The 20,058-nt window shown below is 40.9% G+C and overlaps 1 protein-coding gene across 5 annotated transcripts in view; it reads left to right on the plus strand.

Annotated features, from left to right (window-relative positions):
* igsf9bb (immunoglobulin superfamily, member 9Bb) overlaps positions 1-20,058 on the plus strand; it is a 169,193-nt gene that overhangs the window by 46,704 nt on the left and 102,431 nt on the right. For all 5 annotated transcript variants that reach the window (XM_029121266.2, XM_029121264.2, XM_029121267.2 and 2 more), the window contains exon 3: positions 11,737-11,883. In XM_029121266.2, coding sequence (XP_028977099.1) covers positions 11,737-11,883 — 147 coding nt within the window. The remainder of the gene's footprint in view (positions 1-11,736; positions 11,884-20,058) is intronic.

Below are 20,058 nucleotides of genomic sequence, written 5' to 3' on the forward strand. Positions count from 1 at the left end.
CAGACTGATATATTTCAAATGTTTATTTCTTTTAATTGTGAGGATTATAACTGACAACTAATGAAAATCCCAAATTCAGTATCTCAGAAAATTTGAATATTACTTAGATTTTTTTTTTAAATGTTGGCCAACTGAAAAGTATGAACATGAAAAGTCTGAGCATGTACAGCACTCAATACTTAGTTGGGGCTCCTTTTGCCTGAATTACTGCAGCAATGCGGCGTGGCATGGAATCGATCAGTCTGTGGCACTGCTCAGGTGTTATGAGATCCCAGGTTGCTCTTATAGTGGCCTTCAGCTTTTCTGCATTGTTGGGTCTGGCGTATCGCATCTTCCTCCTCACTATACCCCATAGATTTTCTATAGGGTTAAGGTCAGGTGAGTTTGCTGGACAATTAAGAACAGGGATACCATGGTCCTTAAACCAGGTACAGGTAGCTTTGGCACTGTGTGCAGGTGCCAAGTCCTGTTGGAAAATGAAATCTGCATCTCCATAAAGTTGGTCAGCAGCAGGAAGCATGAAGTGCTCTAAAACTTCCTGGTAGACGGCTGCGTTGACCTTGGTCTTCAGAAAACACAGTGGACCAACACCAGCAGATGACATGGCACCCCAAACCATCACTGACTGTGGAAACTTTACACTGGACTTCAAGCAACATGGATTCTGTGCCTCTCCTCTCTTCCTCCAGACTCTGGGACCTTGGTTTCCAAAGGAAATGCTAAATTTACTTTCATCAGAGAACATAACTCAGCAGCATTCCAGTCCTTTTTGTCTTTAGCCCAGATGAGACACATCTGACGCTGTGTCTTGTTCAAGAGTGGCTTGACACAAGGAATGTGACAGCTGAAACCCATGTCTTGCATACGTCTGTGCGTGGTGGCACTTGAAGCACTCCAGCTGCAGTCTACTCTTTGTGAATCTCCCCCACATTTTTGAATGGGTTTTGTTTGACAATCCTCTCCAGGGTGCGGTTATCCCTATTGCTTGTACACTTTTTTTCTATCAAATCTTTTCCTTCCCTTCACCTCTCTATTAATGTACTTGGACACAGAGCTCTGTGAACAGCCAGCCTCTTTAGCTCTGACCTTTTGTGTCTTGCCCTCCTTGTGCAAGGTGTCAATGGTCGTCTTTTGGACAGCTGTCAAGTCTGCAGTCTTCCCCATGATTGTGTAGCCTACAGAACTAGACTGAGAGACCATTTAAAGGCGTTTGCAGATTTTGGGTTAATTAGCTGATTATAGTGTGGCACTAGGTGTCTTCAATATTGAACCTTTTCACAATATTCAAATTTTCTGAGATACTGAATTTGGGGTTTTCATTAGTTGTCAGTTATAATCAAAGTTAAAAGAAATAAACACTTGAAATATATCAGTCTGTGTGGAATGAATGTATACATTATACAAGTTTAACTTTTTGAATGGAATTACTGAAATAAATCAAGTTTTTGATGATATTCACATTTTATGACCAGCACCTGTATGTTCTGCTTGAAATGGCTACTACTATCAAACTAGCTAATGCATGCACACAAGCTAGCTCAAATTTACTAACTACAGCATGCAACCAAAAGTAAATACTCACGAGATGACCCGGAGAGTCATGAAGAAAATGCACGCCAAGCAATTCCCTTACTTGGTAGGGCACACTGAGTATTTTCTGGGTTATATATTGAGCCATAGAAAAATAGACTTGGTATCTAATTTGAAGCGCACTGACGCCGTTGAGGTCTTGACGCTCGCTCTGTACTATTCCATTCATTCCCTCTCCAGCGTAAGCGCGCGCGTACGCTATTTGAACTACGTTAACAAGGTGACCAACAAAGCCTAAAAATGTCACTGATGCTAACTTAAAATGTTAAATATAAAGTAATAATATTTCATTCATTTCAATAACACCCTGTAATTGCTTTATACAGTTCAAGTTTTTAGTTTTGGAATATGCGTTTTAATCTAGCACACAGGTGTCAAACCGGTTCCACGGAGGGCCGAGTGTCTGCAGGTTTTCGCTCTCACCTTGTACCTGATTGATTAATTAGTTCACTAATTGGTTAATTTCTACCCCCACCTGGTTGTTCAGGTCTGACCTGGGAACCAATTTAAAGGAAAACCCAAAGACCTGCAGACACTCGGCCCTCCGTGGAACCGGTTTGACACCCCTGATCTAGCAGACCAGTGACTGAAGCTAGGGTAGAGGTGATGGAGGAGGAGCAAGCTGAGAGAAAGCCGGCAGGAGTTGGAAGAGAGAGTGGCCCAGAGAGTAGTGAGACAGTGATGGAACCAACAGAGTCTCTGGTTAGCAAGGTTTTGATTTGGGGATTATAGGAATACAATCCTGACCTATGATCATATACAGTATACATTCTTAATATAAGTGTAGGTAAAATAAATAAGTTTTGTGTGAAATGGATGTTTGGAGGTAGAAGAGTTTCAAGAGGCTGGCTATAGTATGATGCTCAGGTTGTGGTGATGAGTTGTTCTGTGTGACACAAAAAGGCAACTGATTATAAACAAATTTGTGAAAAATATGCGTGTCTGGTGGAATTTTTCATCAATCCGTCCGCTTAGCTGTGAGCCAAAAAGTTTATATTGGAAACTGTGCTGTGTACTTGCTGGACACTTTTTTTACTCTGCGGTCCAATTACTCACAAGGCCAAGTTATCTGATTCTGCACCTTTATTCTCCTTCTTGGTCAAAAAGCACTTACACAGCCAAAGGCTGCTCTGAACAATCTAAAATATAAATGCATTTTGACTTAACATTTTTTGGGTTACTACAGTGGGGAGAACAAGTTGATACACTGCTGATTTTGCAGGTTTTCCCACTTACAAAGCATGTAGAAGTCTGTAATTTTTATCATAGGTTCTCTTCAACTGTGAGTGATGGAATCTAAAACAAAAATCCAGAAAATCACATTGTATGTTTTTTAGGTAATTAGTTAGCATTTTATTGCATGAAATAAGTATTTGATACATCAGAAAAGCAGAACTCAATATTTGGAACAGAAACCTTTGTTTCCAATTACAGAGATCATACGTTTCCTGTAGTTCTTGATCAGGTTTGCACACACTGCAGCAGGTGTCCTCCATAAAGACCTTCTCCAGATCCTTCAGGTTTTGAGGCTGTCGCTGGGCAATACGGATTTCCAGCTCCCTCCAAAGATTTTCTATTGGGTTCAGGTCTGGAGACTGGCTAGGCCACTCGGGTCGTTGTTATGCGGGAAGACCCAGCCACGACCCATCTTCAATGCTCTTACTGAGGGAAGGAGGTTGTTGGCCAAGATCTTGCAATACATGGTCCCATCCATCCTCCCCTCAATACGGTGCAGTCGTCCTGTCCCCTTTGCAGAAAAGCATCCCCAAAGAATGATGTTTCCACCTCCATGCTTCACGGTTGGGATGGTGTTCTTGGGGTTGTCGGTATAGTGAGTTACTAATGGTTTTCTTTGAGACTGTGGTCCCAGCTCTTTTCAGGTCATTGACCAGGTCCTGCTGTGTAGTTCTGGGCTGATCCCTCACCTTCCTCATGACCATTGATGCCCCACGCAGTGAGATCTTGCATGGAGCCCCAGACCGAGGGAGATTGACCGTTATCTTGAACTTTTTCCATTTTCTAATAACTGCGCCAACAGTTGTTGCCTTCTCACCAAGCAGCTTGCCTATTGTCCTGTAGCCCATCCCAGCTTTGTGCAGGTCTACAATTTAATCCCTGATGTCCTAACACAGCTCTCTGGTCTTGGCCATTGTGGAGAGGTTGGAGTCTTTTTGATTGTGTGTGTCGACAGGTGTCTTTAATACAAGTAACGAGTTCAAACAGGTGCAGTTAATACAGGTAATGAGTGGAGAACAGGAGGAGTTCTTAAAGAAAAACTACCAACCGGAATTCGTACTGGTTGGTAGGTGATCAAATACTTATGTCATGCAATAAAATGCAAATTAATTATTTAAAAATCATACAATGTGATTCAGTCTCTCACAGTTGACGTGTACCTATGATAAAAATTACAGACCTTTACATGCTTTGTAAGTAGGAAAACCTGCAAAATCGGCAGTGTATCAAATACTTGTTCTCCCCACTGTATGTGATTTCATATGTTTTATTTCATAGTTTTGATGTCTTTGCCATTGTTATAGAATAGTGAAAATAAGGAAATTCCTTTGAATGAGTTGGTGTCCAAACATTTGACTGGTATTGTATAATATAGATGGATAAAGAGCTAAAAAGTGGCTTAAAGGGGTCAGTCCACCCTTTATGATTGATTTCAATGTCAGGTAATATGATTGAAATTAACAAACGTGGCCACAAACCTGCCTTGTTTTGAGCATCTGTCCCAAAATGGTCCACAGGTTTAATACCACTGCTTTATGACTTAAATCCTGTACAAATCATGTAATTCCCATTATATTCATTACACCGTTAATATGCCATCTATCATTAGCGCACTATAATCTGTATTTGGTTACAAGCCAGTCATAGATTTGCTGCAGTCTGCATCAGATAAAGAGGACGTTTCTGTATAATGCAGAGCTGGACTGCCACAGCCAAAGCTTCAGTATATGGAGTTGGAAGCATTTGTTTGAAAGCCCTCTATGATGTATTATAAACTGCAGGTTTTGCCCAATAATCCAGGCATGTTTCAGAATATTGAATACTGTAGCTTAATAAATCACTAAGCAGCCAAGTAGATAGTCACTTGCATGTTTGATTTCACATGGTTCCTTCTGAGACAGCATAAAATTATGTAAAAAAAAAAAATAATTGTGGATTTGACAAATTTAATTGGTTTGTATTAAGCCTTAAAACAACTGCTGTTCTTTGGGACCAGAACAAACAATCTCAGAGTAGAGGACAGACAACTTCTCGGATGTGTACAGACAACCTCTCCGACTATGGGGCAGTCGGTCAGATTTCTGCAGAGAGTAATAGTCGGACCCCCCCAGGGAACCCTACTGTCTCCGTTCCTGTCCAGACTCTATACTTCAGACATCAAGTAAACCTCTGGAACATCTCACTTCCAGAAGTTCACAGATGACTCCTCCATCGTGAGTATCATGGTTTTCACTGCTGAGGACGACTTTGAGGAGTACAGTCTGCTGTTGAGCTTCATCGTATGGTGCAAGAACAGCCAACTCCAATTCAACATCGGCAAACCAAGATGCTGGCGGTAGACTTTAAACATTGAAAGTACTGAGACGGGAAGGGTTTGTGGTGATTTACTGATCATGAGGGACTTTTTAAATAGCTAAAAGAAACCCTTATAGTTGATCTAATGTCGCCAGTGGGCCTATATGCAATTTCAATGGTCACTCCTCAAAGTGAATGTTAATGTATTTCTACATCCTGCCAAAGATGGAGCAGATTCATCGGTTAGGTGACATCGGAATCTACAACACAAGAAACTGGGAATGCAGCCAAGTTATTTTGTTTTGCTTGCTGTTTGATTAGGTTAAAGCTGTGAACTAAATCACCATATAGAGAATCATAGTCAACTAGGTTATTATATTGCTAAATGGCAGTAATGCATTTGCAAAAAAATAGTGATGAAATGCATTTTATTGGATCGAACATGCCAATAGTATGGACAGGGTTTTACAGCATCAACAGAAAGAATTGAAGGTTGGAGAACATTTTCAATCTTCTAAAATAGTATTCATCTTTTATTTCTAGGTAGTGAGCCTTTTTTATTTGTTGGAATACATTTCCAGGGATATTTGCTGCTCTTACATCCTTCCCCGGTGCTGTTTTTAGATAGCACCTTGCACCCCAGCACAAATTACATTTGACAGTACTCAAAGAGATTGACAGCACACACTTTAAACTAAAGCCAATGTCTCCCTGCAGCGCTACAGTAGCTACAGAACAGACCTTTTCAATTTGTGCTACAGCTGGATCCAAAGCTCTAGTTACGGCATCCCAATCCTGTGTGTTACATTGGAACACAGTGAGGATAGAATAGCGCTGGAACAGCATGAGGGTCTGAGCTAGCGATCAATACCACTTCTTATTTAACCACAGGCCTGAGTTGTGCCTGTTGTAGATTGGGTGACCTGCATTTTGAGGGAGAACCACTTCCTCTCCCCTGGGCAAGGGGCTGGCCTCCGCCTGTTGGAAAAGAGTGCATATTTTTTTGGGGTCATGTCATCTTGCCACACCAAGCCAATGAAATGGATTAGACCTTGGCAGCAGTGAAGTTCTTTCTGCCTGGAAGTGGAGCATTAACAGCGTCTGTTTGGCTTGGTCTGTTCATTTCACGTTAAGAATAAGTACAAATTATTGTGTATTCTCTGAATGCGACTTGGTGATGTAGTGTTGCTGGTGGTATGAGTGATGAATGCGTATGTTTACAGTTGATGTACACATTTTACAGGGAGGCTGGGCAATATGGCACAAAATCTTATCAATATACTATATGTATCGTATATTTAATCATATATTTAGAATTTTGGCCAATAACTGTATACATTAGTACATTGTATTTATGTGTTCCTTTAATTGCAATTAAAAAATGAGTGTTTTGGAATGTTTCTAGATGTTAATTATTGGGTTTCTGCTGAGCTGCTGCTTTAGTATTCTGTATATTACGCCGAGTTTCAGAAATACAAAAAACTTTAAAACAATATAAATAACCTTAAAAGGTTTTCAGATAAAAGTTTAAGAAATCATTCAGTAATTAAGTATTCCAACATGAATTAAATTAACAGTGGTATTCTTATAATAAAATATACGTGAACAAAAACAATCGTTTTCGTCATAGGGAAAGCTTTCTGGTTGATTCACTCAGACATTGATGTCTGCGTTGTGGCTTTTCATTTGTATCTGAACTCATTCCGTAACATTCTTCATTGACATCCACATGCCTATATCAACCAGGAGAATGTCCAAGACATTTCACAGCTACAGTAAAGTCCCCCGACTCCCTCAAAGCAACCAAATCTTCCCTTCTTTAGCCAAACCTTTTAGGAATATTTCAGGTTTGCCTTATAGTTTGTGTGAATCATTGACGGTTCCTTACATGACATATGACAGTCAATGTGTGTTCAGAGTGATATGCACTGAAAGATTTCAGGTAATGGGTGTTACAGCTGGGCTCATGAGCTCAGAAAAATTTCCACTTGAGTGGTACTCCAGACCTCCTAAAGGATTATTAGGAACACCATACTAATACTGTGTTTGACCCCCTTTCGCCTTCAGAACTGCCTTAATTCTACGTGGCATTGATTCAACAAGGTGCTGAAAGCATTCTTTAGAAATGTTGGCCCATATTGATAGGATAGCATCTTACAGTTGATGGAGATTTGTGGGATGCACATCCAGGGCACGAAGCTCCCGTTCCACCACATCCCAAAGATGCTCTATTGGGTTGAGATCTGGTGACTGTGGGGGCCATTTCAGTACAGTGAACTCATTGTCATGTTCAAGAAACCAATTTGAAATGATTCAAGCTTTTTGACATGGTGCATTATCCTGCTGGAAATAGCCATCAGAGGATGGGTACATGGTGGTCATAAAGGGATGGACATGGTCAGAAACAATGCTCAGGTAGGCCGTAGCATTTAAACGATGCCCAATTGGCACTAAGGGGCCTAAAGTGTGCCAAGAAAATCCCCCACACCATTACACCACCACCACCAGCCTGCACAGTGGTAACAAGGCATGATGGATCCATGTTCTCATTCTGTTTACGCCAAATTCTGACTCTACCATCTGAATATCTCAACAGAAATCGAGACTCATCAGACCAGGCAACATTCTTCCAGTCCAATTTTGGTGAGCTTGTGCAAATTGTAGCCTCTTTTTCCTATTTGTAGTGGAGATGAGTGGTACCCGGTGGGGTCTTCTGCTGTTGTAGCCCATCCGCCTCAAGGTTGTGCGTGTTGTGGCTTCACAAATGCTTTGCTGCATACCTCGGTTGTAACGAGTGGTTATTTCAGTCAAAGTTGCTCTTCTATCAGCTTGAATCAGTCGGCCAATTCTCCTCTGACCTCTAGCATCAACAAGGCATTTTTGCCCACAGGACTGCCGCATACTGGATGTTTTTCCCTTTTCACACCATTCTTTGTAAACCCTAGAAATGGTTGTGCGTGAAAATCCCAGTAACTGAGCAGATTGTGAAATACTCAGACCGGCCCGTCTGGCACCAACAACCATGCCACACTCAAAATTGCTTCTTTCCCATTCTGACATTCAGTTTGGAGTTCAGGAGATTGTCTTGACCAGGACCACACCCCTAAATGCATTGAAGCAACTGCCATGTGATTGGTTGATTAGATAATTACATTAATGAGAAATTGAACAGGTGTTCCTAATAATCCTTTAAGTGAGTGTACATACACGCATTTAAATAAAGACACACCAATATATTGTATATAAGGGTGGATACAGACATAAACACATGAATGTACTGACACTGAGAAATAGACATGAGTGGTGATGGACACATGGTAGTGCGATGACAAAAGCAAATGCACCCATGCTAGGAATAAAATAGCCGTCCTTTAATTAAGTAAAAAAGTTTTCTGTATTACCATATTTGAAATATACCTGTTGTGTTAAATACAGGGGATGTAGTGAGCTAAAACTGAAGTCACTTACAAACTTTGTCTCTTGGGAGTGCATAGTCAGACATAGAGGGCTTTATTATTTTGGGTGTTTTGGGTTGTTGTGCCCATACAGGCTTTTGTTTAGCCCACACTCTGGCCAACATCTGTTATAACCGGTTATTTGCCAGATTGCTGGAGAAATGTTAAACCCTGCCCCTCATCTCTAACTGCTCTACCCATAAATTGTAAAAGCTGCTGTGAGAGTCTGGGCTGCTACTCATTCCCTATAGTTTTAGTGTTATGATGCATTCAGGCTGCCATGTCCCTGTTCCCCTGGTCCAGTGTTGGTGTTAGGAACCACATACAGAGGTTTGCTATTTCTGCTTGTACTATCAAATGCCTGTTAATTTTCCAGGTAAATCAGTGCATGTCAAGGTGCCCCATGTCACCCTGCTCCCCTGCACATTCCACAGGCTTCCAGTAGAAGCAAAAGAATCACTACAAGAGCATGGTGTTGTCCTATGGAACAGCAAGGGGAACTGCCAAACCCAGCATCCCAAATGCTACATCCTAAGCCAAGCTCTTCCAAACAGGGCTATTAACAGTGCTCCAATTTAACTTACGTAATCAACTAAACATTTCTGAGCGCAAACTTAGAAAATAATGTCTTCCATATGTGCAAGTGTCAATTTCAACCCCAAAACCACAGTTAAGATGTTGTTTTATACTACCCTGCACAACTGAAACAAAAGCATGCCTTCATTGACATTATTCATTTACACTGTGTAGCTCATGAAACAAATCTAAAGTAAATGGTGTTTTTACGTGTTCCTCTCTAAAATCTATTGTTGCATTGCACTACCTGTTTAAATTTTTTTATTATTATGACAATTTTTTTCCTAGGTGTGTTTGTAGTATTAGTAGATAATGAACATAAAAAGATAATTCTAATCCAAGAAAAATGCAGCTCAGAAGTAAATTTGAGAGGGCCCCCTTAAAAGTGGTTTAATGCAAGAATATTGACTGAAAACAGTGCAGTAGAGAGAAAATATGCAGGGGAGAGAAGAATGTGCCTAACTGAATACAAAAAAGAGAGCAGCTCACAGCATTTCATTTAAAAAAAAGTAGCCTTCATACCCGAAATGGTTGGAGACCCCTGCAAATGGACATTGATCTATAGGATGTTTTCCGCTCTACTGTCCATAATTGTTCTGGTTAACTGTAAGCACTAGAGAAAATTAAAATGGATAGGTCTTCAACCCTCTTGTCAATATTGAGCTTGAGGTCAAGGGCCGTTGACTAATCAGAAATCTTGACCAGGGGACACGCTAACTGGTTGTCAGACGGTGGGGATTGAGAAAAATAGTTCTGCATTTTCTCTGGTGGTGTTGAGGGAATCCCTTACAGATCCATCAGATTTGTTGACTTGTGGCAGTGCGTTTGTGGGTGGACTACCTAGCTACTTGTGCCAAAGTTGAACCAAGTAGTGATTAGCTCTTCCCTACTAAACAATGTGATTTCTCATATCATATATCATATAACGCTTTCTCTAATTCTTGGTGGCTGAGCAAGACAGGCAAAGCCTCGTAGATGTGCTGATTTCCCTAAGACACACTATTTAGTTCAGTGATAAAATCATTGCAGGCTCAGTTTGAGGAAAGAGAGAAGGAGCAGAGGGTGCCTGTCACTTTTCTCCTTTAGATGCCTCAATGGTCTTTTCACATAAATGTTGGTTTCTTCCACTTCAAGTAAGGAAAAACCTATGCACAAAGCATGGAGAAGGGGCAATCAATCACATTTATTTTATAGAGCCATTTTTACAACAGCAGTTGTCGCAATGTGCTTGAACAGATACCTATGCCCAGCCTGAAACCCCGAGGAGCAATCAACAAGTTTATGTACAGTGGCTAGGAAAAACCTAGAAAGAAACCTAGAGAGGAGCTGGTCCTCTTCTGGCTGTGCTGGGTGAAAGTTACAAGTGTACATGACAACATCAATATCGCATGATGACAGACAGTTCAATAAACATAAGTGGGCTGTTTCCATAGTCTTTAGTCAGAATAATTTTTTGCTGCATAACCTGGTGGACAGGGACAGGGACAACCTGCTAGATCTGCAGCACAATCAGATGGACCCTGGTCAGGGACAGTCACAACTCGCCAGGCCAGGTAGTTCCTAGGTCTGGTCCAAGGGCTCAGGTTCTCCTAAGAATTTACGGGACACCGGAGAAATTCCTTCAGGAACAGACAATTCAGTTTTTACCATTTTGGAGGCCCATGAAGACTGGTTAAGCCAGTACTTTCTGATCTCCCAAAGTCTGGGTGTTTCCCTGGTTGATGCCAACACATGACTGTTATGATGGCACCTGTCAGATGGTGGATAATATTAGGCAGCATGGGAAAATTCTGTCCTCAAAGTTGATGTGTTAAAAGCAGGAAAAATGGGCAAGCGTAAGGATCTGAGGGACTTTGATAAGGGCCAAATTGTGATGGCTAGACGACTGTGTCAGTGCATCTGCAAAACTGTAGCCCTTGTGGTGTGTTCCCGGTCTGCAGTGGTCAGTACATATCAAAAGTGGTGAACCGGCGACAGGGTCATGGGCTGGCGGCCAAGGCTCCTTGATCCACGTGGGGAGCGAAGGCTGGCCCGTGTGGTCTGATCCAACAGACCAGCTACTGTAGCTGAAATTGCTGAAAAAGTAAATGCTTGTTCTGATAGAAAGGTGTCACTTCACAACTTATAGGACTTACTTAATCTACTGCTAACGTTTTGGTGCCAGATAACACAGCACACCTTCAGAGGTCTAGTGGAGTCCATGCCTCGACGGGCCAGGGCTGTTTTGGCGGTGAAAGGGGACCTCTGATTTCTGAGCACAGGAACTCTGGCTTTGGGGATAGAGAGTTTTGACTTGACTTGTGACTTGACCATCTTGGACTTGGACCAGAATTGGATCTAGGCATAGACGTGACGTGACTTGGACTCAAGCACAGAGGACTTGGAACACCACTCAGACTTGAGGTTTGGGGACTCAAGTATTGTACACCTCTGAAATTAGCTACTTCATTAGGAACACTATTATTGTATAATATTGTAATTGTGACCGATATAGGACATTCGTAAAGACTGTTTTTCAGATCTGGGTCTGGGTCTTGTAAGAATATTGTTGAATAGTCCCTTCTACTGTTTCCTTTCCACTCAGGTCGAGCGAGTCTACATGGCAAGTCTTCTCTGCGGATTGAGAAGGTGCGTTCAGACGATCAGGGCTGGTATGAGTGTAAGGTCCTGATGCTGGAGCAGCAGTATGACACCTTTCACAACGGCAGCTGGGTGTACCTCACAGTCAATGGTGAGTTAGGTGGACATCTTAATACTCCCAAACACGTGCAGACTCGCACATTCTTTCTCTCCATTCCTCTCTCTAAATTCTAATCCAATTGCTTTATTGGCATGATGTAACCGTGCACTCTGTCATGAACGCAGACAAACACAGACATGCCTGACCACTCAAAGTAAATCTTCCACTGCACTATTGTCTGAGAGTCCTTCTGTTACACTTGTTTTAGGTGATCAGATTCTGGCAGTTTTAGGAGAGCTGAGACTGGTCTGGAGGGATCCTATTGTAATCGCTATATTTGCTCAGAAAATGTGCGAGGCAACACTGTGAGCTTCCTCATCAATTTGCCGGGCCAATTATTTTTTAAGTAAACATGACCATTTGGTTTTGTGGCGCAATTCTTTAATTAAACATAGATAATGATTTGTTCAATCTGAAATAGGGATATCCAATGAGTGATCCCAATGAGTGAACCCAATCAGTGATTCGTTATCAATGCCTCTTGCCGACAACATCAAAACACACTTTCCAGACCCTGACTGAGTCAGGTGTCAGCCAGGCTATGCCCCCACACTGTAATAACAAGCACTGCAGACCAACAAGTGGCCTCCCCTGGTCCATGGTCACCATTCTGATTGACTTCCTGGAGCTCTGGATAGGAGCCAGTACTTTAGGCCCAGGGCTCCTCGGCTCAACCACAGTTTAGCTGTCACGCCTCTGCTATATCCAACTGAAATGGATTCACTGCAGCAGCTGTCTGGTGGTTGGGTTGAATATCCTGTAATGAGACCTTATTATCAACCTAGCAAGTCAGTTTGGCTTTGTCAGTGGGTGTTTGTTCTGGGTGTTTCATTGAGTAAAATTATTCAGTCATGGTCTGTTCTGTTTACAGAGTAGTTTTCTTCTCTTGGGGTGGATGTCTTGTACAGACCATGCATGAATACTTATTCTAAATACCATTTGAAACAGTACTTGTCAAACACTATTTTCTAACATCTGTGCCAGGATTGATTGTGTAACTGTTTTTTAATTAGGAATTTTGCATTAAGGTGGAAGGAGTGGCAATGTCTGAAAATCATGTGTCACTGTGTCATTTTCAAGCAGCGCTTATGGACCAAAACCTTAGGAGTAATGTGGTTGGGTATGGTGTAGATTGTGATAGCAGAAGCGTATCCTATCCAGTCGTGACAGTGCCCACATGCGCATGGACCTAGAGAGAGATTTTGAGACTGTAAACCATGACTTAGAAACATAAAAACATGCATGGGGTTCTCAAGCAGCCAATTCTATATATGAATGGTTTGGCAGAAGGGTTAACATTTAGAGAGCACTGCAAATTCAACAATTCTGTTCCTCACTCAAAACTTTCCTTTTCAACTTTTTTGGAAAGGAAAGAAAAAGGTGCAGTGGTCTCTTAATCATTACCCCAGAGAGCATGCACTAATGCATACTTAGAAAATCCACTAGTAATAGTCACAATGTAACCGTAAACAATGTTTTATTTTAGGCTTACTATAACGTAGATGCATAATTTGTTTACGTGTGCAGAGTGTCAGTATACCTTCTCGACATTAGATCACTTTATCACGCATTAACATCAAGCCAAGTGTGAATATTTAGCTAGACACCATTAAGCATTGTGTTAAATAGTCGCAAAATGACCGTAAACTGTTTTATTTTAGGCTTATTATAACGTAGCTAATATGTTTTGTCTGTCCAGAACAAATCCTAATGTAGCAGCCAGCAAAGTTTTTGTCTATCTTGAATTATCCTAATGCATAATTTGTTTTGGCTGTATTGAGGTTTCAACATCGATCCCTGTGCAAAGAAGTCCACGACTCTAACCACTATGCTATTTAACAAGGGTCACTCGGTCACTCTCACTCACTCACTCAGTAAGAGACATTCAGTGTAGAATATTGTAATGCATCTACATTTTTCCTCTGTTGGAACTGAATGTAAAATTATGTTTTCCAAGTACCTTGCGCTAAATCTGCCAGGCTATTGATATTTGCATGTTTGATTACATTAAATACTTGCTGCACATGGCAAACAGTCATTACAGAACATATCAACAGCAAATATGGGTATGCAATTCCATTTTGAAATGCAAATCCAATGTACTCGAATAATATGTGCATGTTTATGCTAATTATTACTCTACAAAAGTTTTTACAGTAACTGATTAGTACATATATATATTATTATTATTTTTATTATAACCTGGGGTTACCGAATAGCGTATGTTAATATAGTGTACCTTAACTGATGCTATGAAAATCCTTGCCCTCCAGTAGAAACGGAGTTGATAACATTGAAAAAATCTCAACTAGTACATTTGTCTGATAATTGATGGCTTTCAATTCCTTCTTAGTCATACTGTAACTTGAAACATAATGCTAACACTAAACTTATTTAATAGAGACAATGTTATAAATATCAATGGTGGGTTTTTAGAAATCAACTGATTAGTACATATATATATTATTATTATTTTTATTATAACCTGGGGTTACCGAATAGCGTATGTTAATATAGTGTACCTTAACTGATGCTATGAAAATCCTTGCCCTCCAGTAGAAACGGAGTTGATAACATTGAAAAAATCTCAACTAGTACATTTGTCTGATAATTGATGGCTTTCAATTCCTTCTTAGTCATACTGTAACTTGAAACATAATGCTAACACTAAACTTATTTAATAGAGACAATGTTATAAATATCAATGGTGGGTTTTTAGAAATCATATTAAATCTACTGTACAATTTCCAAGAGGGTATGTATGGATATCTGCTTATAAGGTTTTGCAAGGATGTGGATAGTGAGGAGTAGCTCCATTACGTTAGTGAAGATCATGTGAAATCCACTTATTGGGCCGAAAAGCTGGCTACCTTGCAACATACACTGAACAAAATTATAAACGCAACACTTTTGTTTTTGCCCCCATTTATCATGAGGAGAGAGAGAGAGAGAGAGAGAGAGACTTGCATGTGTTAACTCTTGGATTGTCTTAATTTGAGTCCTTGTTTGATTGGAGGTGATGCAAACAACAGTTCAAACAAAAATTCTCTAATTGCATTGTCTATCGGTTATTGATGTGCATCAGATGTTTTTTGGGGACAAAAATTACATGAATAGTTTTATAGTATACAGTAGCTCTGGGTAATTGATTTCCCCTATGCTGGTGGATGGAGGTAGTATCACTTGACACCTGTCCATTTCAGTTTAATAGCACATTCCACTTACCTACCATGCTGACAAGGAGCAAATTAAATTGGGTGCAAATTGAAGATAAAGTGGTAGGGACAGTTACAAGTGAGGCAAAATATGACAGTCAAAATGTTGCTAGCCAGTACAATCATTAGACTGTGATGTGCATGATGTCACTCTGAAATGCCTTCACATCCTTAAATAATTTATCAAAAGTCTAATATTGGGATAGCTACCCTGTCAGTGGATCATTGATATTACTTTCAGATGGGTACTAGCAATGCTATTAACATACATTAGAAACCACATAACTGTTTCATAGGCACAATACCTGAAGAAAGATAAAACTAAGGAATCATGTAATCTACAATTGCACAATCAAGCAGCAATGCCAGCATTTGTCATATGGAGAAATCAGTCTTAAAGTGAACAAAATCAACTACAAGCCCTTAAACTACAGGCACTGCTCTTAAATCCAACATCGTGACTGCCTGCCTCCTGCCTGCTTCATGCTCTTATGTAACGGCATGAATATATTTATGGCACCTCTTGCTGCCAGATCTCTCTCGGGTTTCGGCCCCGGCGCATAATGATGATGGATAAAGCAGCAGACGCTGCTCTCTGCAGATCTCTGTTGTCGGAAGAGTATTTGCGGAACATTGTATGCATTGAGCTTCAGTAGTGTGGAGTGACAGAGTGCCTTAGCCGTTAATACCAGTAGCATTGAGTGAATGAGTAAGTGGATTTGCTTCAGTGGCGTTGAGTGGGGGAGATAGCCTGTAAGTTTCATTTGCAGTGAGTGAGTTAGGTTAGTAACTATCAGTTAGCTTTATTAGCATTGAGCATCTTTGTGGGCTATCCATTGGATTCCAGCTTCTGTAGTGTTGAGAGGGTGGGTGATCATCAGTCGGGCTATGGTTAAATCTTTTGTGATAATAATGTAGACACTATTGTTCAAGTTCCTGTGATATTCCTCGCCCTCACACCCCTCCCACATCCTGTCAACCAAGGTTTGGGCCACGCGTCGAATGAGGAGGGGGACAGGGGTTGGTGAGAATGATGTAATTGAATAGGCTTCTCTATGAAGAGAGATTGTGTTTCTCTCAAGCTTCTGTGAAGGGCAGTGTGTCCTTGGGCCACCTCACACTAAGGTTCCCGATAGGTTGATCCTAGACCTGCACTTGCTGAATGCGAAGAGGGAGGGAGAAGCACAGGAAATTCTCTAGTAGTAAATTAAGACTGAAATATGTATGTATGTGTGTTCACACACACAAGAAACAAGAAAACAGACAAGCCTAGTTCAGCCGGCCTACAATAGAATATATTGCCACCTTGAGATTCGAACCCGAGTCGCCAACATGATAGGCTGTGTCGTTAACCAGTACACCACGGAGCTACATTTGCTGGGTGTCAGTATAGCCTCATTTGCTGGGTGTCAGTACAACATATTTTTTCTTTCATTTGTGAATTACATTTATACAATAACTATCAATAAAAGCGACGATAACTAACTTTTTCATCAAGTGAAAAGACGATAGAATCATGGAAGTTACCAGAAATAATTAATGTTGTTGCTCTGAATAGATTCAAACTTTAGAGGCACTGTCTTTAACCACTATGCCACGGCATTACATGTTTCAGCAGTCGCTAGACTCCATTGAGGGGTTTTGTTAGACTGACTAATATTAAGTTTCCACAAATAGTGTTTATGAACTGCATTGCTTTTGCCACTGGCTGTTTTAACAGCTTATTAATCAGTAATATGCTTACTATTATCTACTAACTTCCTAGGAATAATCATAAGAATTGAGCAATTACTAGCGAGACTGAAGACAAACTTTTCAATGCCAGAAACAGTTACGGTGTTTAACAAGGAGTAGTCAGTCAGTCACTCACTCACTCACTAAGAGACATTCGCTCTTCTTAGCCGGCTCTGCTTACGCGGTCCAGCAAAAATTAAAAGACTACTGCACCTTTTTGGAGGCCAAGTCAACACCTTGAACTTGTTGTGTTCCTCAAACCATTCCTGAACCGTGTTTGCTTTGTGGCAGGGTGAGGCCAATGCCATCAGTGAATTCCTTTGCCATGAAAGGGTGCACATGGTCTGCAACCAGGTAGGTAGGTGGTACGTGTCAAAGTAACATCCACATGAATGGCAGGACCCAATTTTTCCCAGCAGAACATTGCCCAAAGCATCACGCTGCCTCCACCCGTTTGCCTCCTTCCCATAGTGCATCCTGGTGCCATGTGTTCTCCAGGTAAGTGACACACACGCACCCGGCCAGCCACGTGATGTAAAAGGAAATGTGATTCATCAGACCAGGCCACATTCCATTGCTCCGTAGTCCAGTTCTGATCCTCAGGTGCCTATTGCAGGCACTTTTGGCAGTGGACAGGGGTCAGCATGGACACCCTGACTAGTCTGCAGCTATGTGGCCCCATACACCATAAACTGTATGTGCGTATGTGATGAACTGTTAGTTCTGACACCTTTCTATCAGAACCAGCATTAACCTTTTCACCAATTTGAACTACAGTAGCTTGTCTCTTGGATCGGACCACCCGGGCCAGCCTTCACTCCCTATGTGCATCAATGAGCTTTGGCCACCTTGGTCCAAAGCTTTCCTAGCCATCTCACTTGAAAAACAGATAAAAATCTCAGTGCAACCTCTCAGGCTGAAATCCACAATGTCCCTTCAAGAAACTCTATGGCAGTCTCATGTTTTAGTGAGCAATACACACATGTTCATATAAAAAACATGTCTATTCACACCATGTAGATGTGTGTTTTGATCTGTGTGTACATCATATTTTGGCATTGTTTGTACAGATTTATTGGGAGGATGCACTATGTATGGGGGTGGGTGTAAATGTACAGTTCAAAATTAGCAAAAAACATAAAAATATCTTAATGGAAAGGTTGGACAAAATTATTTTACAGTAAGAGACTTAAACAACTATAGAAGGCTTTTTAGGCTTATAAACAACTACAGAAAGCTTGTTTACAATACACTTCATTTTCCAAAATGTATCAAAGATTTGGCACATGAGATTTTGTTGTGTAAATATATCGATAGCTCAAGATGCCACATTCTGAGGTAGCGTGCACCACATTTTTAATAGAACCCTCCCAAAGTTTTGAGGACAATCAAATGCATTTAGGGGTGTGGTCCTGGTCAGGACAATCTCCTGAACTCCAAACTGAATGTCAGAATGGGAAAGAAAGGTGATTTAAGCAATTTTGAGTGTGGCATGGTTGTTGGTGCCAGACGGGCCGGTCTGAGTATTTCACAATCTGCTCAGTCACTGGGATTTTCACGCACAACCATTTCTAGGATTTACAAAGAATGGTGTGAAAAGGGAAAAACATCCAGTATGTGGCAGATCTGTGGGCGAAAATGCCTTGTTGATGCTAGAGGTCAGAGGAGAATGGGCCCACTGATTCAAGCTGATAGAAGAGCAACTTTGACTGAAATAACCACTTGTTACAACCGAGGTATGCAGCAAAGCATTTGTGAAGCCACAACACGCACAACCTTGAGGCGGATGGGCTACAACAGCAGAAGACCCCAATGGGTACCACTCATCTCCACTACAAATAAGAAAAAGAGGCTACAATTTGCACGAGCTCACCAAAATTGGACAGTTGAGGACTGGAAGAATGTTGCCTGGTTTGATGAGTCTCGATTTCTGTTGAGACATTCAGATGGTAGAGTCAGAATTTGGCGTAAACGGAATGAGAACATGGATCCATCATGCCTTTTTTCCACTGTGCAGGCTGCTGGTGGTGGTGTTATGGTGTGGGGGATGTTTTCTAAAGAATGCTTTCAGCACCTTGTTGAATCAATGCCACGTAGAATTAAGGCAGTTCTGAAGGCGAAAGGGGGTCAAACACAGTATTAGTATGGTGTTCCTAATAATCCTTTAGGTGAGTGTATGACCGAACTGTATCTAGTTTATTTGCAGTGTGCCCACATATGACTCAGTTTTCTCATGATTGCTGTTCGCAATCCTGCAGGGTATGTCTCGAACATGCCGGTGTAAATTCAAATGCTCTGGAAATAGTTTTGCAAACCAAGATAAGCCTATCTAGCATTTTATTTCTGTCTCTCATAATGTAAACAAGTCCTTTTTTGAAGGTCTAACATACAGCTAGTTCCTGAGCGGTCACTGGATACTGACTTACTTTGTTTAATAATCAATGAAAGTATAAAAACATACTTGTTCACCCATGCTCCCTTGTTTTAATACTGGTTTTGATTAAAGATCTCAAATATTTACTAATAAAATATGCAGCAATATGATAGCATTTGCTATCTTGCTACAGTGTATTACTCGTCCTTGACAATTGATGGTCTCTATCTTTCTTTGTATTTCTATCTTTATTTCTCTCTGTCACATTTACTTAATCTCTCAAGCTCACACACATACAGCTTGTTGAAAAAAAAGGAAAAAATTCTACTCCTCCCTTGCTCTAAAAACAGATTTACACATGACCCCTATCCACTGCTTATCCCTATAGGATTAAAGACACAGCTCAGACTATAGGAGCAAATGCCAAAGACATTGCATTATGTTCTTTGCCACTAATGCAAAGGAGAAAGAGTAGAAAGAATAAAATCTTTATTTATCTTTAAACTTGATTTGCATTTGATTCGTCTTATAAGAGAGGAGACATTAAAGGTATTGTCTTTTTTTTCTGAATATACTCCAACTGCAACAATAAAAAAACCTTTTAGCTGAAATGTGTGGCACTTGAAAGGAGAATGGAAAGAAATGTGTGTTAGACTGGCTTTGTAGCAGTTCTGCAACATCATCAGAACATGACACTTCTCTTGTCACACTGACGCTACTTAGTGGAAGGGTTGTTGCTTGGATACAGTACTCTTAACAAACCACACCTCTTATCCAAACGCAGTGTTCACACCAAAGACTGGAAAAGTTGTGTCAAAAACATTTTGGATGGTCGTGGTCTTT

Source organism: Esox lucius, chromosome 7 (assembly GCF_011004845.1).
Source record: "Esox lucius isolate fEsoLuc1 chromosome 7, fEsoLuc1.pri, whole genome shotgun sequence".
Lineage (NCBI taxonomy): Eukaryota > Metazoa > Chordata > Actinopteri > Esociformes > Esocidae > Esox > Esox lucius.